The following is a 24,208-nucleotide window of genomic DNA, read 5'->3' as shown; positions in this document are numbered from 1 at the left end:
CGAATCCCGAGAATTAAAAAAAGACATGATAAATGCGAGCCAAGTCTGAAAGCACCCATCCCGTCCATAAGTCCCATGTCTGTCCTGCTATCAAATGAATCCCAAAACAACCAGGGTACGTAGCCCGATTTTTTCTTTTACCTTCACTTGGATGCTGTCGAAAACGAAGCACTAAACACTTTTGAGGATGCTCTCTCCCACGAGGGAGGTATTGAACGTGTCGTTGAGGGTTAAATCAGGTGTTTCGACTGTCGATGGAAAGCCGAAAGCATCTTTGTAAGAATCTGCTTTTGACACAACCATGCCCATCAACTCGCCTGATACAATCAGCGAAAGTCTTTGACAAGTTCAGAAACTTACCAAACCCGACGAGCCATATGTTTCTCACAAGGGAAGGTTGAAGACCATAAGATCCCATTGCAAGTGACAAAAATGGGCAAATAATGTACGGCCAAACTCCTGAAAGCCCGAAACTGCTGAATACAGAGCTTTGCAATCCAGTGGCAGATGCAGCAGTTGCGTCAAGTATATCCAGGACCTGGCCGGTCTTTCGAAAGGCTTTGTCGAGGCGGGATTCATGGTTATCGTACTTGACCAGCAAGTCTTCAGCAAGTTCTTCGAGTTTCCCCATACCCTTCAGCTGGTCAACAGAATACTCAAAGATGGGAGCCGGTACCTACTTGTTCGATTTTGACCTGCTTCTCCAGGATATCTGCATTCCGAGATTCCGTCAATTCCTTAAATGGTCAACCTTGACATTCGAGTGATTCATCAGCAGACTCACCACTTGATTTTGAAGGGAAACAGAAGATGAAATTGCTGCACTCAGCACTGCCATAAGTATATCGACCTCGTTGTTTAACTGCTTCGTGCTTGTTTGGAGAGCAACCTCTTGTGATGAAACGATATCTGCAGTCTTCTCTTGAACTGAGCGAGCAAGAAGCTCTAAAAGATCGTGGAGCACTTTCGTTTCTTTGAGGCCACTTTCCACGACATCGCGCGAGTCCTGTCCATGTCAGTAGTGTGTCCCAGAAAGAAATAATGGCTATGTACCTGAGCAGCGCGACCCAAATCGTCTCGCAGGATTTGACTAGCTCTTTCCATCTCTGTACGTAGATGTCGAACATGAGGCTCAATGTCTTCAACAGACTGGCTTGCGGCAGTATAGGCTCGATTGAGTGAATGGAATCGTTCCTCCATGTCTGCCTCAATATCACGGGTGAGTTTCTCGAGAATTTTAGTGATTTTCTGATAAAGGAGGATGTTCTCATCTTTTATGAACGATCAGTATGGCTTCTCTTTGCTTGGGTGCTCACTAACCTTTCTGGTGATCTGCCCTTGCGGCATCACAGAACCTCAACGCTTTGTGACGATAGCTCACCCATGTATTCCAAGCCGAATCTGACTGAGCAAGGCCTTCGAGACACTCATCAATCTCAACGGTCGAAACATGGATTTGTGGGATAGGTGAAGCAGAAAGGGTAGCTAGGGTTGACTCTCGAAACTTGGAGCAAGATACAGGAATTCTGAAACTGCCGCGCTCCAAGTCGCAAATAGCAAGGCTTGCTGCATACGAGTCCACAAAGTCTCGAGCTGCTCTCCCGCTATCAATATGGACCTTGGCGCCGTCTTGGCCATCCAGGAGGTGACAGTTGTTGACTAGCAGACGTGCAGCAATGCGATGGCAGAGAGGTTCAGACTCCAGGTCTTGAAGCTCTTGAAGTGCGGTAGTGTAAACGTTGGATAGCCTCTTTTCTGATTGTTTGCTGAGCAGGGCGGAGTTATCGCTACTGCGTTTTGGGTGCTGGAGTGTAACCTGATGACCTACTGTGGTGATGTTAGCATCAAAGCGCCAGCGCGGTCACTCGAACATACCATCCGCAGATCGCGGCCTCCATGAGAAGCAGTGCGCCTCTGTCGCGAAGACCGTAAGAAAGGTCACCCCCAAAAGGAAAAAGGACATCGCCTTAGACGACATGTTCATCGCCAGTCAGAAGCATAAGAGACATAGGAGTAGTAGAAAGAAGTGAGTTGGTTGGCTAGGCTCAAAATGTTGTGGCGCGAAAAGGAAAAGACTAAGTTGAAGAGAGAAAGTGCAGAAATGAAATTAAGCGTTAGGTAGAGAGTGGTCGGAATTCCGAAGTGAGGTTGGAAACTCGTTCGGGTGTGCTCCTACTTCAAACGAACCGTTGCTTAACTCTCGAAAAGAGCACCTGCACTTTCCCACAGCAGCGCACTTTTTCGCAAGGCCAAAACGGCAGGTAAGGAAATACCTTGGGTTGGCCTCCTACGCTTTCCGTTAAGAGCCAACAATAAGTCATGTCGAAATCGTTGGCTCCACATGCTGCTTGATTTCGAGATCTGAACAATGGTGTTGAACCATGCAACCGTACTTTGAATGCATTTTCTTGACAGTGAACACAAGCTGATCAAGACATAAAACAATAAGGTATATAAACTGGCATTTCTGTCTTATGACGTATTTTACCTAGGTAGTTAGATTCCATTTGTTAGATGGCGGTTAGGGGTACTGTTCCAGATCATTCACATATCTAGGTATATTGGGTGTATTGGTTGATCGCTCAATACCATGTAATGATGATTTCGCGTTCGTCACGCATATACAAATCTCAAACCTGAACAGATCTCAACTTGGTATTGAGCGCATCTGGGCCGTTGACGCTGGATCCTCTATTCATTGTTAAGCCAAGGGCTCTATACACCACATTTTGTTCCCTGCTATGTTCAACTTGAGTAGCTATATGCCTAACTCAAAGCTCAGTATTGGAATAGAAACAGAGAATGGAGATTTAGCTGCGAGATTTAACGCCCAAGGCTTCTCATCATGCGCCATCGGGCTATGTCCTAGATCTTATTGTGTTACTCAGGCAAAGGCGATATATATCCTTTTTCATGTTGAAACTGAATCACGAAAGGATTCAAACAAGAGGCACACATGCATACATGAGAAAAAGACGGTCCCGTCGATCACATTAGTATACTGCGCCAGGGCACAGGTGATCGGTGAGAAGAATCACCTCATTTTGTCCTCGGAGAAGCATTCGAGTTCAATACACTATATTGACCCCATGATGGTTGAGTCAACCCAGAAGGGGTAAATAGCCTCGAGCCTTTGGCCGATTGGTTGAAGATTCCCACAAAAGATCCGAGAGTTAATTCCGTTGAATCAATAACTCCAACGGTAAGGCCAAGGTCGATCGTATGCTTTTTTTCCCGCGGCGGCCCCCACCGAGCAAGGGAGTCCAGACCTTGAAGTGACGACATTCAGAGCCGCCCTTTGCAGGGCGCCTCTTTGGCGTTCTTCTAAAGGGCAAAAAAAAACACAATGGGGCAGGAATCGAAGCACAATAAATTTTCATACGCTAGGTCACCTATTTAGCCCAATCAGTGAAAAAAAAGGCCCCTAAATTAACCCAACCCGTGCGCCTGGAGGTTGGAATTAACGTCATGCTGCGTGCCAGCCAAGGCACATCGCGATCGCGATCAGTTCTATGAAATGCTTCAATTCGTTTCCAAGCGCTTCCCACAAAGGCCAATCCGAACCGCAAACCCACCAGCAAACCCTTGCGCGTATCCTTGAAAGCTGCATCAGATCTGGATACACGCAGGCTGCATGCGCCTACGGGCAGGGCGCTGCAGTTACTTGTCTTCTTTGTTATTGGTGCTCCTGTTTGACGATCGCTGATTTGTTCGCATTTTCTTATCCCCGGTGACCGTTGGCCGCTTTCAACGTCCCGCTCTCGAGGGAAACTCTAGAACGAGAAGGCTTCAACTTCACGTCGACTCGATATCGCCCTCTCGTTTTCGCCCAGCCGGCCGTGTGTGTGCTGTTATTAGACAGCCCCCGAGTGCCGTGCGAATATTCCTGCGACCGAGCAGTTTAGAACTCTCGGACGTACGGATTTGGAACAGGAAGATTATACGAATACGTTGAATACAGAAGCAAGGTATCAGCCATTTGCGCACTGGAGAGCTTGGGCTCGTTTCTCATATAGAATAATAGCACTTACCAAGTCGCAGGTTATTGTGTAAAACACATGAATGAATCTAGACCCTAGTCAGAACATTATATTACACGGACACACCCAGTGGGACTAGACCAGACAACATGTGTATGCAGGTGGATCGGCAGTTTGCTTGTGGCCATATCGGTTTCCTGAATATTCGCTGGTGTCAGAGAGTATTTAATGGATGCAAAGGACCTTCGCATATTCACGACATCGTTTACGACGAAGAAATATGTCCAGACTGTTTACGAAAGGAAACACTCCCAAAACCATGGACACCAAAATAACGATATATGACTTGATGGAGGAGCGGTCTATAATGGCACAAGAGACACTTAAGTTGCGGCATGATCATGGACAGCATAGAGGATGAGGGTAGATAAGCCATTGGGTTTGTTCGCGATGCTTTAAAACGACCAGGATGTGACTTACACTCCCGAGTGAGCCAACATGACAGCAGTCAGTTAACAATTTGATTCGTGGTGTTTTTTATCCTGCTGCCATTAGGTGATAGTACTTGAACAAATGCTCTTTTTCCAATGACCAAACAGAACCTTGGTAAAAACATTGTGATTCATCATTTAGTCAAGCTACACATCTTGTGGATGAAACACTCCATCATATCCGGTAGGATATACAAGGAAATATTGCTCATGGGAGCTGTACAAAACCTACAAGCTGATTATTCGAATTTGATGTAAGGCCATATGGTGGGCTCAGTGTTTGACAAAAATAGACATCTATCAATGACTTCAAAGAGTAAAACCCCATCTACAGGGTCGTAGTGAAGGTTGAGCTAGGAGCATTGGCCACTAATTGGATACCCTAAACCTAAAATCCGGTCAGGTACGGATGTTAAAAGCCGCCAGCTCGAAAGCAGCCGCACCATTAGGTTTGAAATGACGGCATTGACAGCAGCACAGATGCAGTTCATCGAACGGGTATCTCTTAACTTGCTCGTGCGTGCAGCTTCATATAGGCTTATCCTTTGCGATGTTCATCGTTTTCATGGATATCCTAGAAAAGGAAACTTGTGAGGAGAGCAACACAGACATGAAGGTTTCCCATGAATGAGACAGGCAAGGATCATAAGATGCCCCCACCCACAGTGAGCCTCCTGAGCTTCTTGAGTGGTCTGGATGGGGAGCTAGAGCCTACCAGCTGAGCCTAGAAGCCATCGCTTGTCACTAGCACGAGGCTGAAGGACTTGAAGGAGAAACCGTTGCCAAGACCCCCAGCTCTCCGTAAGCCGCTTGTTAGTGGGTTATTGACTGTTAGTGAGCGAGAGTGACAGCTGAGAAGCGGGAATCATGGGCTTCTCAATAGAGATAGTATTGTCTGCCACGTGATTCATGAATCAGATTGCAGGTTGAAGCAGATAAAGATAGGCCCGTTTTGGGCCTAAAACATTCCACTAACGAATAGAAACAAACCTTGAAGCTTTTTACATTCTCCGACTCTCAAACAAGAGCGAATGACAGCCGGCAATAATATCCGGCTGCCAATGGCAGCAGTGACATCGGCTCAGCACGAGTCAGCAGCCAATGGATGAGAGGCTTGGCCATCGTACAATTCCCCTCCTCAGCCTTGCTCATCATACGATGTCGTCCAATTTTTGCTACGCCAGCGGTCCAGGACTCCCGGGGGTCTTCAAGGGCCCCTGGAGTTGGAACCGCACAAGTTGGACCTTTTCGAGGCAAAAGTCACGCCATTACGGGCAACAAACATCACGACGTCGACCGGCAGTGGGAGAGAAATCTGCTCTTGCTCTTACGCACCCCCGTCCCGCCGACTCGCTTGCAGAAGAGAGAGGGTAAGAGAAAAATAGTTGAGAAGGAGATGCTTGGAGAATATCACCAGTCATAGAATGGGCTTTGTGAGAAAACCCCATCCCCCAACGTTGTCGTCCAGAACCAGTGACTCGATCGCAAGTCGAGTCAATCGGACCCCTAAAGAACCCAATCTTTTTGACTGCGGCGAATACGACAACTCACAAGACCCCAATCCGGCCTTTTTTTCCCTCTTGATTATCCGTCCGACCTATCCAGCCAGTCCAAGACAAGTCCAGTCTCCTCCCCAAGCAAGAAAGCAAGTCTCAGGATTGACTCCCAGTCCTGTTCCCCGTCTAACTTAGGCCTGGGCTTTCCAATCCCAACCAACGAATTGGGAGCCGCATGTGTCCGCTCATCCTATCGACTGATACTCTGCTTCTCCGTAAAACCCTTCACTCCCTCAACCAACATCTGGCGACCGATCCATTTTGTTGTTCCTGTTTGCGCCCGATCTCATTTTGCGAGAACTGAGCGTTAAATTCAACTTACTGAGAGCCTTGACATACGTTACTGCACTGTGGCTAGAAGCCATACCCGCCCACAAGCACATACCTTAAACCGCAAGCTTCCGCCACGCTTTAGTCAAAGCTCGACCTCATCAAATCTACAGCAAACCGACAACGAATCAATCTCCTCCTTGGCCCGTACGCCTTGGCTGTCGCTTTCGCTGTCGACCCATCTTGCAGTGCTGTCATATACTGCAATTCATCTTTCCGCAGCTCTTCAACCCCATCACCCGCTTTCTTATTCCTTTAAGCACCTGGATCTGGCCTCAATCTCAACAACACCCCACCTAGCCGTCTTTACCGAGCTCATCTTATCCTCACTTCGCTGAATCTCAATCGATACACTTCAACTTATTTCCGTGCTATCTTATCCCTTTCGCGAGGTTGTCATCATCATAAGCATCATCAATTCTTACCCTCCATCACGGCTGGACCCACTGTCATATGCTTTGACAGATCGACCCCTCAATTCCGTTGCGACAGCTTTGTGATTGTCACACTTTATCGAGTGGCCTATCTGTTCTTGTAACCACTGTTGAACCTAATTACCCCCGTTTTCCAATCGAAGTAGCCATCGCCAATTGAGCTGGCTCAAACCCTGTACGGGTTGCTCACACGAGACCTCCCTTCCCGGACGACGAACACGGCCTCGCAGGCCGGGATGCCGTGTTAGCAATGGATCCTAATCTTCTTAACTTTTTCGCGGTGCCCAACAACCAGACGCTGAATCACGTGGATCAGAACAACGACACATCTCAACAGCAACATGAACCTTCGCCATGGAGACCGACAGGCTTAGAGGGTGACATGGGAGCATCTGGCAACCAGGGGGGACCGTCCTACGATTACCAGTCAACTGCAGCCTCTGATATGTCATTCACCCAGGCTCCGATGCCGTCACCGTATACCAGCTCAAACAAGACCATACTACCTACTCGAAGACCCCCACGGGGCAATCAACAACGGAAGCGAGATGCCCATGAAAGGAAGCGCACAAAGGTTGATACCGATTCTGCGCTGGAATCTTTGGACTACTGGATCCGTTTTGACGACGAGGAAAATGAAAGGACAGGAAGTTATGAAATTGACTTTTCGAAACGTTTCGATCCCATGACCAATAACACAAATACTCATTACCGGTATGTTTAAGCCATATATCCATAATCAGAAAACTGATCAACGACAAAGACCGGGTTACGGAGGAAGCTCAACGACACCAGGACTTGGCACTGGCATATATGCAACTGCTCCTCCATTTCAGGGTGCCGAATACTTTGACGACAATGCTTTAGACAATGCTCTATCTGATGATGATGAAGAAGGACTTGACTCAATGAGTCTGGAGGAACACCTATCAAAAATCGAGACTATGCCGCCTCCAGAGGTACCTCCTCGAGAAGGCCTGTACTCGACACCGCTCAGTTGGGAAAAGCCAGAGCCGGGTCTACGCATGGAACCAGACTTTGGGCTAGGCAATACTGCAACAGCCATGAACGCGGGGTTCGGGCAGACCATGTCGGGTATGGGCAATAATCAGGTTTTGAGCAACGATGAGCAGAGGAGACTTCTTGCTATCGCGATGAATACTGGTCGGACACCAGCCAGCTACATGCCCGCGAGTGGATTTGGTTTAGGATTTGGAGCTGGTCTTGGTACAGGACTCCCACCCGAGTTTAATAGCAGCATCGACTCTCTGTTGGGAACACCAACAGGGGACCGCAGCCAAAAACAAACGCCTACGCCAGCCAATAGCTCGAAGGCTCCATCGAGGAACCAAGACGTCAAGACAGAGGCATCGAGCGAGACAGGTTTGAGTTCTGCTAGGCCAGGACTTTCGCGCACCAACACCGCTACATCCGATATAAAGGGCAAAGATAAACTCAAACCAGGAGATCGAACAGCCCATAATGATATTGAGCGAAAGTATCGAACAAATCTTAAGGACAAGATCGCCGAGCTTCGCGATGCTGTACCTGCCCTCCATTCGATACCAGAAGACGGAATTGAAGAGGGTGAAAACTCACAGCGAGCGCCCAAAGTGAGCAAGGTCAGTGGTGATTCCCATCAACACTAATTACGGACATGATGACTGACATGATACAGGGCACTGTTTTAACAAAGGCAACCGAATATATTCAGTACTTAGAAAGGCGCAATCGGTCCATCATGAAGGAACATCAAGAGTTGGCCAGGCGTCTACAGGCATTTGAGCAGCTTCTCAGTGCCTCGGCTCGTCAGCCGTTCTTGATGCCGAACCACAGCCGGACACTCTTCGATCCAAGAGGTTTCTGCTAGAATAGACATGATTTTGTCCCAAGGACTCTTGGGATTGTGTATAAATATACCCCAGAGATGAATCGCGCAGCATACACTGCTCATCCTAATTATGCATCATTCATTGGCCAGTCTCGATGCACAACTGAACACGCTGTGACTTGTTTGTCATATCATACCGGATCCGGTTTGGGATTACTGCCATGATGACTAGCCGAGGCTGGGGTCTGTCTCCATAGCAGCTTGCGGAGCTCATTTTGCTACCGCGAGATATTACCCTGTATGTTGATGATTATTGTCACAACAAAGATCAGATCTCTGCATGGAAATAGCTAAACAAAACCCAGATCTAATAAACAAAGATCAGCGGCGGGTTATGTGTGTATGTATGATTTCTTACATGCATTTAATTTCACCTGCAGCGGTTGTGGCTTGACCCATTCATGATCCTAGTCATGAACCACGCGCGGTTTTCTTTTGTTTTCAAGACTGAGCTGCAATAACATCAATTGTAGGCCTAGCAACAGAATTTCGAGTGGGTCGTGAAGAGTAACACAACGACCGTCACAGTCGTATTGATCCTATTTACTATACACTTTATTTCAGACGTCTAGGTCCAGGTCTATATGAGTATGTCACAGTTAAAGTAGTACATGTCATGATCGCAGCGCTTCGATATCGTCAATCTCTTTGACGGCTTCAGTGGACAGAATGTAGGGTGAGTCGTCGTCTACGCATACGCTGTCCTCGATTCGGACACCCATACCCTGGAAGGCGGCCGGCCATCGGTCATCATGGGGGACGTAAACACCCGGCTCTATGGTAACGCAGTGACCCTTGCGAAGAGTCTCGCGACGGCTGTAGCCAGGGCAGTCATGCACGTCAAGGCCGATGTAGTGACCAACGTGGTGGGGAAACAGCTGGTCAATGTTGGCCATGTTGACGTTGAACCCGATGCCTCGTAGTTGGTCAACAAGACCCCTCGCGGTAACGTTGTGAATGTCCTCTAGTGAGAGCTTGGAGCTTTCCCTGCAGAGTGACACACTGGATCGCTGCACGTTGAGGACGGCCTGGTATAGGTCGCGCTGAGCAGGGGTGAAGCGGCCAGAAGCTGGCCAAGTGCGAGATATGTCAGTAATGTAGGTGCCATACTCGCCGCCTGCGTCAATGAGAATAAATTCGTCCTCTTTGAACGTGCTGTTATTCACCGTGTAGTGAATGCAGTTTGCGCGCTCACCGCCAGCCACCACGGGGATATATGCCGGGCCTTCGCAGCCATTGACGGCGAATTGGTAGTCAAGGAACCAATGCAAGTCCTTCTCACGTTTCCATGGTCGGCGCATTGCATCTGTGATGACACGACCCGAAATTTGACCAGCAATACGCATATTAGCGACCTCTGCTTCACTCTTGACCACCCGAAGTTTGTTCATGACTGAGTAGAGCGGAGTTCGGGAGGGTCGAGATTCTCGCCCTGAGATGAGCCCCCAAAGCCAATTAGCTGTCGAAGCAACACTACCCTTTGAGGGTGGTGAGTCTGCATATATGAGTTTGGCTGATTTGAGAATCTTGGGAAGCAATTGCTCTGCCTCGTTTATCGTATATGCTTCATCGGCGTTGAAGATATCTCTTGCAGCATCCACACCATTGCGATAACCATTCCATTGCTCCTCACGAGCATTTTTGGGCTTGACAAACATACGGAATATGTAGTCACCATACTCAGGACCAGTCTTTTCAATCACCGCAATGGCATTTTCTTCCATCCATCCTGTAAGGTATAGAAAGTTGGACTCTTGTCGATATTGGTGAAAGACAGCACCAGACTTGTACTGGAGAGATGCAGCATGCAGAACGGCAATACTGCCCTCTGTCATCGACTGTGCGAGGAGAGCTCGGCGATCAGCATATTCTTGCGCTGTGATCCCTTGTGTGATTTCGTTTGGTTGTAGGATATGAGGATGTGTTTCGTAGACTGGCTGTCCGAATCGGAGGTCGGCGGCGGAGACAACGGCGTACGCCCGACGGCTGTCCGGTGTATTTGATGGTAGAGCTCGGCAGGCTGTCGTCCTTGTAGGACTAGATATTGTTGATATGCTTCTCACCGACCGAGCTTGGGGGGGCAGACGATGCTCAAAGCTCCGTAATGGAGCTCGAGGGAGCTTCATCTTGAGGATCAAAGATGATCTGAGAATGAGTTTAGTCGGTTGAACTTCGTTAGTGGAACTTGGAGCTCTTACATCAATTGAACCCCTCGTACACGGCCAATTTGCGTCAGAGACCTCAAAGATCTCGGTGATGACGCCAGACCAAAATTATGACAAGGATGGACCGAGGCTAGTTGCGAGACAGCGGAAAAGTGTGAGGCTCAAGACGAGATTGGATAGGTGGATGTTTCAATGCGGGAGACGCACCAGGGTCAGTTAGAGTGATGTCTTTTCTATGCATAGACTATGTGAGCTAATTATGCAATTACCTTTTCATTCCTCTTGTGCGTTACAAAGTCGATTAATTAAAACAAAAAACACAATTAAGCGTTCATGTCTTGACTCTTTGTTATTGTTTCCTCTCATGTCTCGCGTGAATTCCCCGTCTCCGGTACGAGGCTGAAATTTTGTTGTCTGGTCTCGTCTCTCCCAATTTCCCGTTTCTGGCTGTAGTGCCTCTGGTTGCTGGGTGGCTTTTGGGCGACTGGCCCGTGCGAAGAGGTGTTTTTCTCGCAGTGGACGTTCAGCAGGCCACAGAAGGCCTTCACTGGGGGTACAGGGCCCCCGGCGGCCCCTCCCAGAAGGCCCTGCTAGTCGCTGAACTGGCCCAGGAGCGGTATAGTGCTGTTGTGCCAAGCGCGACTCTAACACCACGGCCTGCTTTGCTTTGCTTTGCTCAGTCATCAAATTCGATGGAGTCTGTCCCTCACTTGGCTCGTTTCCCTCCATTCAAAGCACCAGGCCTAGGAAAAGGTTCAGTACCTACCAAAACAACATAACGGCCGATTTGTTGCTCGCTCATCATTTGACTGCGTTTGTTGTTGACTTCTTTTCCTTCTACATCTTTGCCATCTCCGCGAGCTTTGATGTGTCAATAGCATCTATTACCTCTCTTTGTTGCCTCATTGTCTCTGTCTAGTCGCTTTGACGTGTCAGGCTCCGCGTCGCGTGCTGTCACAAGTCTCATCCTCCCAGCCCCTCCACTACCGTCCTCGTTACTACCACTACCCGTCCATCTGCCACCACGATCGACCACCACCAATAACAGCTCAAATCTCGTCACGTCATCCTTGACGTTCCTTCTCGACTTTTGTCGTTTTGCTTAAACGCCCTCTGCTCTGGTCTCTCCTCCCCAGAGCAGTTCACGGGCTTTATATGGCAACGATATCTTTATCACCAACGCCTGGTCCCATATCGGCCATGTCTTCGAGACGGGGCCCGTTAACGAACAACCCCAACGTTGCCAATTCGCCTCTGAGAGGTGCTTCCGCTCTGGCTGGATATGCAAAGCAGAAGCGTTCATATGCTACCGTTCAGCGTGAAGAAACCTATGGCCAGCCGCCGCCTCTAAAGAAGCAGGTACTCGATAATGGCGTGCAGCGTCCGGTTCGATCACCAACCCGGTCCACCAAGACTCAGGTTCTGGTTCAACGTGGCGCTACGCGTCCTTCTACTAAGGAAAGAACCTCAAGGGCTGCTCCGACAAATGTTTCCCGTGAGGCCGACACTGAGAAGGAAGCATGGAAGAAGCATCATCGTGCCAAGTTTCCTAAAATGGTCTTCTATTTCGAGAGTATACCCGATGATGTTCGTGCTAGACTAACAAAGAGGGTCAACTATCTTGGTGCTGTATGTTAATCTCGAAAGCTTTGATGGGCCCCACTGACCTTGCTTCAGAGACAAGAACCCTTCTTCTCCATTGACGTTACCCATGTCGTCACCACTCGAACAATTCCACCTGAAAGACAAGAGGCGCATCAAGACCAGAACCAAGGACACCATGGCGAGCACAACGAGTCCGAAGAACAGCCTCAGACCATTAATCCATCTTTATTGAACCGTAATACCGAAGCTCGAAGAAAGCTACTGTCCGAGTTCCGCAATGCACCTTCAAGGTCGCAGCAGCTTGATGACCCTTTAAAGCGAACCCGAGGATCAAAGAACAATGATGTGCTGTACAAAGCTCGTGAGATGGGCAAGAAGATCTGGACACTGGACAAGTTCCAAAACATGCTTGCAGTCTTGCTTGAGGCAGAGACAAGCCACAGCACGTACGGTTCAAGATCAACAGCCACTCGCGGTAATTATGGTGCTTCGAGGGAGCCTAACCTGCTCCAGCTGTTGCACAATGAACGCCTAAACGGACCATCTGATCGTGATCCTTCTGCTGTTCATCGTGAATTATGCTATTTCAAGGGACCTCACATTTATGTATGGGATATGGACGAGAAGAACAAGCCCATCATGGTTCGAGAGTACCCCAAGGTTGCTAATAAGGCAGATGGTGAGTGGCCTCAGTTCCGAAGTGTTGGAAACGGTCGATGCCCGTTTGTGGAGGACCACGATGTGCCTGAAAAGGATCATCGAAGACAACGAGAGCAGGAAAAGGCACGCCTTGCCAAGCGTGAGGAAGCTGCCCCTGTTCTCAAGCCTCCTCAGGTCCCAATGCCCAAGCCGGTGACAGGAAAGCGAACCATTGCTGAGATGGAGGATGGTCAGAGCAGAGCCCGTGCTGCGACGCCTACTGATATCTTCAACCCCGCCAGGGCGGCCATGTCGAAAGCAGTGGATGCCCGACCTCAGAACGCCTTCACAAGCCGTGCTGCCGCTGGCCGGCTTTTTGCTGGCGAGCCTGTGGCATCTGGAGTGCAGCCTTCTAACATTACCTCAGCCATTCGATCGCAGATGGTCTCTTCGACATCTGGTATCAATGGAGCGAAGGCTGGAACCAGTAAAGAGGTTCATGGCCTGCAGCGCAAGGTGTTGCAGAAGGCTGCCCCTGCTTCCTTTGACGTGAGCTCGCGCCGTCTTGCTGAGGTTTCAATGGACGTTGCATCTAGCAGATCAACAACGATGGGCCGACACACTTCGCGACCTGCTGAGGTGCAAGAAGAGGATGCTCAAAAGACTGAGCGGAGGACACAGTCGCAACCTCTTAAGAGTAAGCGGGACCTCAAGCCTGGTTATTGCGAGAACTGTCAGGACAAGTTCCGCGATTTTGACGAGGTATGTGATGTCTTTTTCCAGAGTATGCCTGTAAAAACTAACTTTTGTAGCACATTCTATCTCGCAAACACCGGAAGTTTGCTGAAAACGACGAAAACTGGACTGAGCTTGATTCTCTCCTGTCACAAATCAAGAGGATGCCTAAGTACGCATCCGGTTCTGACGAGGAGGAAGTCTGGTAGCGACCATTCATAAAATAATACGACATAAATCTTTTCAACATCGCATCACCATCATCTCAGGCCTTGTCATGGTCCGCAGCTCATGGACTATGTTACTGGCATCCCACGAAACAAACTCTTCACGAAGTTCATTTTGCGCATTTCGGTTCAAATTCCCACAGCACGCAGTGTACAAACATCAAAGATACCTCATGAGTTTGGTTAGCCTTGCGCTTAATGGCGGCATTACCAGACAGTCTTTCGGTTTAAGATGTCCCCGTCTTCTTTACTATCGCTTTCTCCTTTTACCTTATAAGCATGAACTGCATGCGACGGCGCAGAGCGGCATGGTTTTTGGCACATTATCTCACGGTCTAGTCGGCCATCTCATTTGTTCTGATTGGACTGCATACATGGTAACTGATTTTTGGGGCGTTTCGTCGCGGTCCATTTCGAGAGGCATGGTCAGGGCAAATGGCTGAGATGGGTTTGATGAAGGGTTGTACAAAGGTGAACCAGGGCAGGGCATCGGAGCGGAAGAATTATATCGCAAAAAGCAACAGCGACTGCTTTACGACGATGACCAGAAAGGTCTGATGTAGATATGTTTTTAGGACATGTATATGTACCTACATGTTATGTAACATGAATACTTGAACAAAGTACGGCCCTTGTGGCATGATGCACAGTGAAGGTGAGCTGCTTAAGCATAAATGTGAGTGAATCATTGGTTATTTCTGTCATAGACAAGTGTCTTGCATGAGTTCCATCTCAAGTGAACCCCTTAACTATGTGGCGTTTTCAGCCTGCAGTAGTTGATTGGCAGATGCACACTATGAAACTTTACGTATGTGTTTCTTTTGTCTCTCACCGATTTTCGGCTGAGACCACATTAAGTTTCCTCTTCTTTTTCAATTCTCACTGTTGCGAGCGCAAACCTTTTCTATTGTAAGCCCGCGAGGACCTCTATCACATGTTCAAATTGGACCTGCCAAGCTTGGACAAGTCTGAACTGTGTGATACTTGGCTCATTTACTTGAAATCTTTAACTCTAAGGCCGCAATCGGTGCATCTCAAGTGAGAAAAGATATTAGAAATTGAAATTGGTGGTGAGGAGTACAAGGTCATTGCACTTAACTAGTCTTCTGACTTTTACAGGTGCTGGACGTCGCCGCTTACTTGAGGTGAATCACTCTCACTGACAACATCAGAGCTGGGAGAAAACTTGACTGAGAGGTGAAATATCTTACCAGAAAAGCTTCGTGCGACCATTGAATCTTCACTCTTACTCTCTGCCAACACTCCTCAAGCTTTGTTTGCACCAACTCCAGCATATCTCACGATGAACCTCAAAATCTCGGCTCATGCCGAGTCAACACTGGATATTTGGAAACAACTACGAGACTTGAAGAACGGCAAAGAGAAGATCATTCTCGATGGTAACAATCTCGACATTGCTTCTCTAGTCGCAGCCGCTCGTCATGGTATCAAGCCTGAGATCAGCAAAGACGAGGAGCTCGCTCGCCGCATCGCTCTGAGTGTTGACGCACTAGCTGAGTACTTGTCACACAAATACGTAGTATATGGTGTCAATACAGGTTTTGGAGGAAGTGCAGATGTTCGAACTGACGAATGGTTGGAGAACCAAATTGGCTCTCTTCAACATACACAGAGTGCCATTATCATGTCCACCGACAAAAACCCTGGCGGCAACTCTGAAAGAGAGCCGTCTCACATCATGCCCCCTGAATGGGTTCGAGGAGCTATACTTACTCGGGCGAACCAGAATATGCGTGGACAAAGCGCTGTTCGACTGGAAGTATTGGAGAGATTGATCAAACTGCTTCACCACGATATTACCCCTATGGTTCCTATTCGAGGTACTATTTCGGCGTCTGGTGATCTCATGCCTTTATCTTACATCGCTGGAGCGGTCACTGGAAACCCGGATATTTTCGTTCAAGTTGGTAAAGGGTCGTCAGCCAAGGTGATGCCTTCAGATGAAGCTCTACGGGCTAGCGGCCTCTCACCAAGCGGTCTTGGGCCAAAAGAAGCTCTCGGTCTTATCAATGGAACTGCTCCATCTGTATCTGTTGCCAGTCTGGTCCTCTATGATGCGCAACAGCTGGCTGTGCTTGCTCAGGTATTGACAGCATTTGCATCCGAGGCCATGGGTGGCAACGTTGAGTGGACAATTCCTTTTATCCATGCTGTACGACCACACCCTGGCCAGATTGAGGCAGCTGCCAACATAAGAAGCTTTCTACAAGGGTCAGAGTTCGTCGTTGGATTGGAGGACCGCAAGAGAACTGGCGATGGCCTTTGGCAAGATCGATATTCTACTCGCACGAGTCCCCAATGGATTGGTCCTTATCTAGAGGACCTCCTGCTTGCCCAGAAACAAATTTCGGTGGAACTCAATTCGACTTCGGATAACCCCTTAATCGACGCATCGGAGAAAGATGGAAAAGTGGTTGGCGATGTGTATTCAGGAGGGAACTTCCAGGCTGTTGCTGTAACTTCTGCCATGGACAAGACACGACTTGCTCTCCAGATGATTGGACGCATGGTCTTCTCTCAGGTCAGCGAGATGATCAACCCCTCGACTAACAATGGCCTTGAAGCCAATCTCAACATTAGCGACAAGGAGAATTTCACCATGAAGGGCATTGACGTAAACATGTCTGCATACATGTCCGAGTTAGCTGCCCTGGCTCACCCGGTCTCGTCTCACGTTATGTCAGCTGAGATGCATAACCAGGGCATCAATTCACTTGCTCTGCTTTCAGCTCGACGAACCTTGGAGGCTGCCGATCTTGTCGCGCATATGTGTGCTTGTCACATTTACGTTTCATGCCAAGCAGTCGAGCTTCGGGCGACACATCGGCTTTTCCTGGACACGCTTCGTGAAAAAGTGCTATTGAACAAGACTGGCAACGGACCATTCCATGCATTTGGCCTGGAAGACGCCGCTATCGAGAGAATCGGTAAGGTTGTTTTCGCTGTCGTCGAGCGGGAGTGGTTTGACCACAATATCGGTTGCTGGAAGGATCGTATTATACCCACCGTCGATGCTGTAATGGCACCCGTTACGCAATTCCTGACTGCCGAGAAGATCGATTGTCCGATATCCAGTCTTGCAGTATTCCGTGGCCAGTTCCACAAAGCAGTCGTGGATACTGCTTCTTCCATCTTCTATCCTAACATGGCAATACGCTCTGTCGACGTGGCTACCAAACTAGGTGATGGAACCGCTCCGTTGTATACTTGGGTTCGATCCAAGTTGGAAGTCCCGACACAATGTGGTCTTGATGATGATCCCCTATACAACGTACACAAAGGCCTTCCAACTGAGGGCAAGAAGACTATTGGTAGTTGGGTGAGCATGGTGTATGAGAGCGTCAGAGGCAATATGATGGACGTTATCATGGGGAGCATCGAGACTGAACGTTCAGCACCCCGGACAGTTGAAGAGTACGAGAAGCTCTGTCAGGATCTGAGGCAAACCGAATGGGGGACCGACAGAAAGCAAACTGAATTTAAGAGGGCCATTTGGAATAAAAAAAAACTCTGCTCAGGAATGACTGACTGAAAAGATGTAAAATAAAGGCTTCGAATGTACCTAGTTTAGACAATACAATCTCAGCTCATCATTGTTAACGTGGTGTGGTATATACGATAAAATCAAAACCGAACAGAGTTTATATCTTGTTTGTAAGAACAAGAAAAAAAAGAAAGAAAAAGAGAGAGGGATAGAGAGAGAATGGGATTGTCAGGGTGATGAGGCACCGCAGTATTTGATTGAGGAGTCATGATGAGGCTTACATGCCAGTGTCATGCACAGTGCTTAAAAGTAACACTGTGCTGTCATAAGCAACCTTACGTTAGGCGACAGTTTCACAACTGAGTTACTTACAGAGACGGCTATGTACCTTGGCTTTCAACACCAACACATTTCAACATTCACTCACAAAGCCGAGAAGTCTCCACTCTCAAAAGTACAAATTCTTCAAAATGTCAGACAACCCGCCACCAGAATGGATGCCCTCATCATCTCCATCACCCTCCAACGCCTCACCCATGCCTCTCGCCGATAGTGAAGGACCGGGCAGCGGCGCTGCATCTCCAAACTTACCACTCACTATGTCCGCCTCAGTGGTGCTGGCTGATCTACCACGGGATGCGAGCGCCGCACTTGCAACTGCTGGAGCCTTCAAGGCAGACAAGGTTGTAGTGCGATTTAAGCCCGTGGGGTCTGCTCCGTCGTTGGCGCAAGATGTGTGCAAGATTAGCGCGACAAGGCGCTTTGAAGAGGTTGTGAGATATCTCAGGAAGAAGCTGAGGTGCAAAGAGACAGACAGTGTCTTCTTGTACGTCAACAGTGCCTTTGCGCCGTCTTTGGACGAGGTTGTGGGTAACCTACATCAGGTGAGTCTTAGCCTATCACAAGGCCTATGATGGATTACCAAGCTGTCAGGTCACGGAAACTGACATATCCAGTGCTTTAAAAATGCCCACGGTCAACTTGTGGTTGCCTACTCTCTCACTCCTGCTTTCGGATGATGCTAAAAAGGCTGAATTCTTCTATCTGGATATACGAAAGGCTATGACATCTACTCAACCCAAACTCCGAGCTATGCGACCTCTATGACTGCGCTGCGACACACGAATTCGACATGCTTGCCTCTCCAAAACATCATGGAACTACTTCTGGGGTATCATCATCTCATCTCTAGGAATCCTTCACCGCCTTAGTAAAGTTCTCAAGTTCCTCCGCCGAAATGGGATATGTGTGCTCAGGAGCAGGATATTGGCGCGACTTGACTTCATCCCGATACGCCTCGATGGCTCTCAAGCTCTCGCCCCAGACATCGCCATACTTCTTTACAAATTTGGGCAGAAATCGACCGGGAGGGAAGTTTCCAATCATATCTACTTGTACCAGGACTTGGCCCGAGGTACCGTTGCCAGCGCCAATACCGATGGTGGGAATGGAGAGCTTTTCAGTAATGAGCGCGGCCACCTCAGCAGGAACTGCCTCAACAACCATGGCAAAACAACCAGCTTCTTGAAGAGCAAGGGCATCTTCAAGAATGCTCATTGCACCACTACTTGTCTTGCCCTGGACACGGAAGCCACCAAGTGCGTTTTGTCGCTGAGGGGTCAAGCCAATGTGGCCAAGAACAGGAATGCCAGCGGTGGTAATCTTCTTGATAGTAGGGGCCATCTCCTTACCACCTTCAAGCTTGACACCCTGGACACGGCCTTCCTTGATGAAACGGATAGCAGTAGCAAGAGCCTGGTCAGGACTAATCTCATATGTGCCCATGGGTAGATCTCCAACCTACTGGGATTAGTTTATTACTTGCATATAGAAAGACAGGGGTCTTACAGTGAAAGCCGACTTTGTCGCTCTCGCAACAGACCGACAATGTAAAAGCATCTCTTCCAAGATAATCTCACTCGTATCCTCCATACCAAGTGCTACCATGGCGAGACTGTCTCCCACAAGGATGATGTCCATACCAGCATGGTCAGCGACATGACCACTGGGGAAGTCATGAGCTGTCATGACGGTGATGGGATCACCCTTGCGGTGCATGGAACGAAGAGTTCCGACAGTGACCTTCTTACGTTGAACGGCCGGAGGTGCACCCATGGGAGAGTGAGAGCTGTACCGGGTTTGCGCCGCACCTCCGATGATGAGGGGCCGAATGGCTCGGCCGAGGGTCCGGGATGCCGGCCGAGTGGACGGGACGGACACCCGGGATAGGAGAGAGGCACATGACCTCATGGTAGGATTGATAAGAGATGACATGAGGCAGGGGAGAAGATAGGAGTGAAGGGAAGTGTTAGTAGAGTGGGTTGAGGCGAAGATAAGGTGTCGCGTGCTTTGTCAGGTCAAGTTGGGAGTGACAGAAACTTGAGGTACTTGCAGGCAGATCTCAGACCGACAGAGACAGTGGCTCAAGAAGTCTATAGTGATCCTTTTTGAAAGGGGAAAAATTATGAAAGAAGTATCTTAGCTAATGCTGTTTCGTTTATGACAGTTAGAGTTGCGATCTAGTCAGAAAGTCGGGGAAAGCAAAGGTTTTATTCATGTCTGAACCATGATGAACCCTACGTTGTATATTTGAGTATCTTGGTGTTTTTTCTCAGCACCCCTGGTCTGCGCCCCACGGAGTAACTTTTTGGGGTTCTGGAAGTGAAATTTAATTTAGACTAGTCCTTTCAGGGCATGCGAATGGCCGAACGACCGAAGATTCTTTAATGTTGAGCCGCCATTTCATTTACATGTACATTCTGGGCTACTGAATTATACCCCGAATCATGCTGGAATGCAGTTTATACTGTGAAATACTGAGGTCACGGAAAGTTACAAAAAGTCTTTGAATGTATTCGGAAGCCGAGGTTGTTACTGGCTATGCCGAGATGGAGGTGTAGTGGGGGAAGTGTAACGGCTTTGATTGAGGCTGGCTGGGTACTTGTACCGAGGATTTGGAAATGGAGGGGGCCTCATGAAGTTGTGATGAAAGTACCTAGATCCGAATACGCATGCGAGAACCGAGGGACATAATATCCATAATAAGTAGTAACCCGGCAAGTATCTGTATGTCTTGTCACATAATGTTTTCCCAACCGCAACGACTATGTATAAAGCCGCTTTATGATTATTCCTAGGTTACCGCCGCGATAATGGTTCCAGCCGGTCCTACAACTCTATTTGGTCTGTGTTGCTACGCGAATATGCATCGAAATGTAGGTATCCATATGCGTTAACCTACCATCACTGTTTGCTTCCTGTTGAATATCCTCAAATTGATTGAGAGCTAGTTTTAATCAACGATACTCAATGTATTCAAGGGTATGTATAAAAGATTGAAGAAACTGATTGTTAAGCAGAGGCTCGGCATCTGATAATTGCACCAAAGAAACAAGCTCAAAGCTTAACTCAGAATGTGTCACCTTTATTGGAAATTGAGGCCTCTAAAACTTGATGCAAAGGAAAAGGATGACTCAACTGAGTTGCATCGTTTCAGTCTAGATCGTTGTTTCATGCTGTGTTATGCTCGTGACGTGCTATGTCGATCTCCCCATTGCGGCAGATTAGTGCCTTATCGATAGCACTAACACCCTGAAGGAGCAGCCGGCACCTGCCGTGTTGCGTTTGCAGCGGCTTATCACGCTCGTACACATCATATCCTCGTGACTTGGCACCCCCGGGAAGGATACACCCATTATCCATCTTGCGCTTGCTTGACTCAACTTCATCTTCCCCTGCCTCTAGCAATATTTTAGCTATTCCCAACCAACATCTTTCAACTGCAGACTATTTCACACACAAACTTCAGTTCTTCTGCCTCTTCTTAACGTCTTCCTCTCGAGTATCGCCTATCGCGCCGGCCCCGGAGCTCTTTGGATACCTTCATAACCCCACATTCGGAAACAACATCAACTGCCATCATGAGTAGCCCACGCCGCAGAATCGAGACTGATGTGAGTTCTACCGTCTTCCGAGACTGTGACGGAACTGTGACTAACACTAATCGTCAACAAGGTCATGAAGTGCGTTGTCGTCTCTGCCCTGTCGCTTGTTGTATTGCTAACATGATTACAGGATGTATGGGACTCAATATAAGCTACCGTTTCTATGATGACACTGACACCAATAGGCTTATGAGTGACTACGAAGTTACACTTGTCAATGACAACAGTAAGACTTGACTTTAATACCAACGTCGACTTTGCTAACATGAAATAGTGTAAGCTTCCAATTCCACTTTCACCGACTCCGACCTATTTCCTGACCGATCCTCTTAGGCAAGAGTTCTTTGTTCGCTTCAAAGGACCAGCTGAGAGTATGTTTACCGAAGCGCATCGTCCGAATAAGAACTGACATTACGAAGCTCCATTTGAGGGCGGAATGTGGAAGGTTCATGTCGAGCTTCCCGACACCTACCCTTACAAGTCCCCCAGCATTGGCTTTGTCAACCGCATCTTCCACCCCAATATCGACGAGCTGTACGAAACCTATACCTCCGTCTGATTTGAACTATGGCTAATGGTTCAGGTCCGGTTCGGTCTGTCTCGATGTTATTAACCAGACTTGGTCGCCCATGTTTGATATGATCAACATTTTCGAGGTTTTCCTTCCTCAACTCCTGCGATACCCCAACCCTACCGACCCCCTCAACGGTGAGGCGGCGGCCTTGTTGATCAGAGAACCAAAGAGCTATGATGCCAAGGTCAAAGGTGTGTGTGCATGGACCCTTGAAACAGACATGATACTCATGAAAGCAGAATATGTCCAGAAATATGCTTCCAAAGATGCAGCAGACGAAGCCGGAGCCGAAAGCGAAGACGATGACGAACTCTCCTCAGTTGCCAGTTTCGGGGACGACGATGACGAGCCTGCGGGACAGATGGATGATGTATAAGCCCTTCTACAAGCGCATTAAATTGGGCGAGCGTTTCGATTCACATATGGCGTCATGGGACCGAGGCACGGATTTAGGGCTATCATTGGACGGAGTTGCAGTAACCTCGCGCAGGCTTGGACTCGGATCGAATTTGTTTCTTGGCATTAGTTTGGCATGTTGCATACAAAGCTTCGCTTGTGCTCATCGGAGGGCGGTCGAACGAAATAGCCGCAACTGGATGTCATGATTGCTGGTGACAGACCTGGCCGTCAGGACCTCGAAGGCAGTTTGGATAGGTTGGCCTTTCGTTCTCTGCCAACGATGCACAGCAGAGGGACAAGACTTTGAATATTAAATCAATAAATTGGGCTGAGCCCGGGTATCATATCTATTATTATTCTAAAGAACCAGTGCCTATAGTAAAATGCTTAATCGGAGTCGTAGTCAACCAGGCCTGCTGGCGAAGCAGGCGCCTGCGCCTTGGATGGTGGCTCCAAATTCCGTGACTCTACTTCTTGTGGTGATCTCTTCCGCTTCACACCTGGCAGTCTGGCCGGTCCTTTCGTCTCATGTCGTTTGCCGATCAGGAAAGGATCCTTGGAGGCCCTAGTGTTGCCCATAAGTTCCGACACCAACGCATCTTTACGTTTCGAAGCCTCCTTGTCAGCCTTCAGCTTGCCTCCGCCTTTCGGGTCCAATGGTTTCTTCTTGCTCCCTTTGGTTTGAAATAAGGGCTTCGACAATGCTCGATCTCTGCCATCATCAACCACAGGTCCAAAGTCGACAAGAGCCGCACGGCGAGCATCTTCCTCTGTCCCAGGAACAATATCTATGCCAAGACTCATGCGATCTTGAAGATCCCCTGTAGCCGCAGCATCGCGCTCCCGCTCTTTGCGCCCTGCCCTGAATGCCTTCCGTAGCTTCTGATTCTGCGTATACGGATCATCCCAATGTTTCGCAGATGCCTCAAGAAGATCGTCTATCCGTAGCGTCGCGCGTTTGAGCTGCTCCCTATCCTCAATAGTCTTTTCCAAACTCGAAAATGCATTCTTTCTCAACGCCTCCCTCTCCTGATCCGTCATGATAACAGCATCCCCTTCGCGCTGCACATCTTCCCCCGTATCCCTCTTCGCACCGCCCTCCGTGACAACATACGCCGTATTCTTCGGATCCGTGCGAATCTCAATCTCGCCTCCGCAATCCGCATGACGAAACTTGAAACTCCAAATCGGCGTTGAGAAATAACTCCCCACGCGGCGCTTCGCGGCGTTGAAGCGAACGCCTTGGCCGATTATCGTGGGCTTGGGACAGCTGTTGCACCAGACGGCGAAGGGAAGCTCGAAGCGGACGGTGAGGGAGCCAGGCTTTGAGGCGCGTGCGCCGAGCGGGTGTTTGTTGTGAAGACGGTTGCCGGATGTGGTGCCTTCTACTTCGGGCGGGACGTAGCGGCCCATGTTGAAGCCCTGCATCTTTGTGGTGGTTTTGAGGCTCGTGGCCTTTGGTAGGTGGAGGGGGGAAGATTTGGTGTTGAGAGAGATGGATGGTGGATGGAGGGGTGATGTTATAGTGGTAGGTACGTCACCTTTCAGTGGGGGTTGTGTCTAGGTGTAAGTCGACTGCCGTCACGTATCACTTGTCTGTGTCAAAAGTCTGACTTGGATGGAAATGAAAAGAAAGAGAGTCTAATAGAGAGGATGCGGAAAGGCTGTGCTCAAATAGAGAAGAATTTTTGAAGACTTGAGCATGGCTCAAGTGTTGCCTAAAGTGTAATATA

At 48.7% G+C, this 24,208-nt stretch overlaps 9 protein-coding genes across 20 annotated transcripts; 5 read left to right on the top strand and 4 right to left on the bottom strand.

The window, feature by feature from the left end:
- Positions 1–171: 171 nt before the first annotated feature.
- Positions 172–2,245, bottom strand: FOIG_06206 (uncharacterized protein; the record flags this gene model as incomplete). The annotated part of the gene is made up of 7 exons (XM_031205215.1): positions 1,876–2,245; positions 1,321–1,827; positions 1,054–1,271; positions 785–1,006; positions 681–737; positions 361–634; positions 172–317 (listed from the first exon to the last, which is right to left on the bottom strand). The coding sequence occupies exons 1-7, from the start codon at positions 1,982–1,984 to the stop codon at positions 172–174; spliced, it is 1,533 nt and encodes a 510-aa protein (XP_031065464.1). The 5' UTR covers positions 1,985–2,245.
- A 3,381-nt stretch (positions 2,246–5,626) lies between these two features.
- Positions 5,627–11,159, top strand: FOIG_06204 (uncharacterized protein). Of its 4 annotated transcripts, XM_031205211.1 has the most exons (4): positions 5,689–7,505; positions 7,555–8,413; positions 8,470–8,920; positions 8,988–11,159. In XM_031205211.1, exons 1-3 carry the CDS (start codon positions 7,042–7,044, stop codon positions 8,659–8,661), a joined length of 1,515 nt encoding a protein of 504 aa, XP_031065460.1. In that variant the 5' UTR covers positions 5,689–7,041; the 3' UTR covers positions 8,662–8,920; positions 8,988–11,159. The 4 variants fall into 4 exon arrangements, with proteins under 4 accessions (XP_031065459.1, XP_031065460.1, XP_031065461.1 ...); XM_031205210.1 differs by having other exon boundaries at positions 5,627–7,505; positions 8,470–11,159; XM_031205212.1 differs by having other exon boundaries at positions 7,555–11,159.
- On the bottom strand, positions 9,107–11,110 carry FOIG_06205 (xaa-Pro aminopeptidase). The gene is made up of 2 exons (XM_031205214.1): positions 10,881–11,110; positions 9,107–10,827 (listed from the first exon to the last, which is right to left on the bottom strand). The coding sequence occupies exon 2, from the start codon at positions 10,806–10,808 to the stop codon at positions 9,297–9,299; it is 1,512 nt and encodes a 503-aa protein (XP_031065463.1). The 5' UTR covers positions 10,809–10,827; positions 10,881–11,110; the 3' UTR covers positions 9,107–9,296.
- Positions 11,160–11,540: 381 nt separating the features above from the next.
- On the top strand, positions 11,541–14,711 carry FOIG_06203 (uncharacterized protein). Its single transcript, XM_031205209.1, has 3 exons — positions 11,541–12,476; positions 12,525–13,853; positions 13,904–14,711. Exons 1-3 carry the CDS (start codon positions 12,003–12,005, stop codon positions 14,033–14,035), a joined length of 1,935 nt encoding a protein of 644 aa, XP_031065458.1. The 5' UTR covers positions 11,541–12,002; the 3' UTR covers positions 14,036–14,711.
- A 171-nt stretch (positions 14,712–14,882) lies between these two features.
- On the top strand, positions 14,883–17,704 carry FOIG_06202 (phenylalanine ammonia-lyase). The gene is made up of 2 exons (XM_031205208.1): positions 14,883–15,123; positions 15,173–17,704. The coding sequence occupies exon 2, from the start codon at positions 15,357–15,359 to the stop codon at positions 17,604–17,606; it is 2,250 nt and encodes a 749-aa protein (XP_031065457.1). The 5' UTR covers positions 14,883–15,123; positions 15,173–15,356; the 3' UTR covers positions 17,607–17,704.
- Positions 17,705–17,936: 232 nt separating this feature from the next.
- Positions 17,937–20,109, top strand: FOIG_06201 (autophagy-like protein 12). Its single transcript, XM_031205207.1, has 2 exons — positions 17,937–18,442; positions 18,515–20,109. Exons 1-2 carry the CDS (start codon positions 18,029–18,031, stop codon positions 18,575–18,577), a joined length of 477 nt encoding a protein of 158 aa, XP_031065456.1. The 5' UTR covers positions 17,937–18,028; the 3' UTR covers positions 18,578–20,109.
- Positions 18,536–20,127, bottom strand: FOIG_06200 (3-methyl-2-oxobutanoate hydroxymethyltransferase). The gene is made up of 2 exons (XM_031205206.1): positions 19,407–20,127; positions 18,536–19,358 (listed from the first exon to the last, which is right to left on the bottom strand). The coding sequence occupies exons 1-2, from the start codon at positions 19,830–19,832 to the stop codon at positions 18,747–18,749; spliced, it is 1,038 nt and encodes a 345-aa protein (XP_031065455.1). The 5' UTR covers positions 19,833–20,127; the 3' UTR covers positions 18,536–18,746.
- Positions 20,128–20,596: 469 nt separating this feature from the next.
- Positions 20,597–24,018, top strand: FOIG_06198 (ubiquitin-conjugating enzyme E2 H). Of its 9 annotated transcripts, XM_031205199.1 has the most exons (6): positions 20,606–21,580; positions 21,633–21,728; positions 21,777–21,873; positions 21,922–22,036; positions 22,086–22,267; positions 22,316–24,018. In XM_031205199.1, the coding sequence occupies exons 2-6, from the start codon at positions 21,720–21,722 to the stop codon at positions 22,450–22,452; spliced, it is 540 nt and encodes a 179-aa protein (XP_031065448.1). In that variant the 5' UTR covers positions 20,606–21,580; positions 21,633–21,719; the 3' UTR covers positions 22,453–24,018. The 9 variants fall into 9 exon arrangements, with proteins under 9 accessions (XP_031065452.1, XP_031065450.1, XP_031065451.1 ...); XM_031205203.1 differs by having other exon boundaries at positions 20,597–21,580; positions 21,777–22,036; XM_031205197.1 differs by having other exon boundaries at positions 22,086–24,018.
- On the bottom strand, positions 22,771–23,956 carry FOIG_06199 (uncharacterized protein). The gene has a single exon (XM_031205205.1). The coding sequence runs from the start codon at positions 23,901–23,903 to the stop codon at positions 22,863–22,865; it is 1,041 nt and encodes a 346-aa protein (XP_031065454.1). The 5' UTR covers positions 23,904–23,956; the 3' UTR covers positions 22,771–22,862.
- Positions 24,019–24,208: the final 190 nt, after the last annotated feature.

Source organism: Fusarium odoratissimum (assembly GCF_000260195.1).
Source record: "Fusarium odoratissimum NRRL 54006 unplaced genomic scaffold supercont1.8, whole genome shotgun sequence".
Classification (NCBI taxonomy): domain Eukaryota; kingdom Fungi; phylum Ascomycota; class Sordariomycetes; order Hypocreales; family Nectriaceae; genus Fusarium; species Fusarium odoratissimum.
The sequence above is the reverse complement of the archived record's forward strand: the minus strand, read 5'-3'. Positions and strand labels throughout refer to the sequence as shown.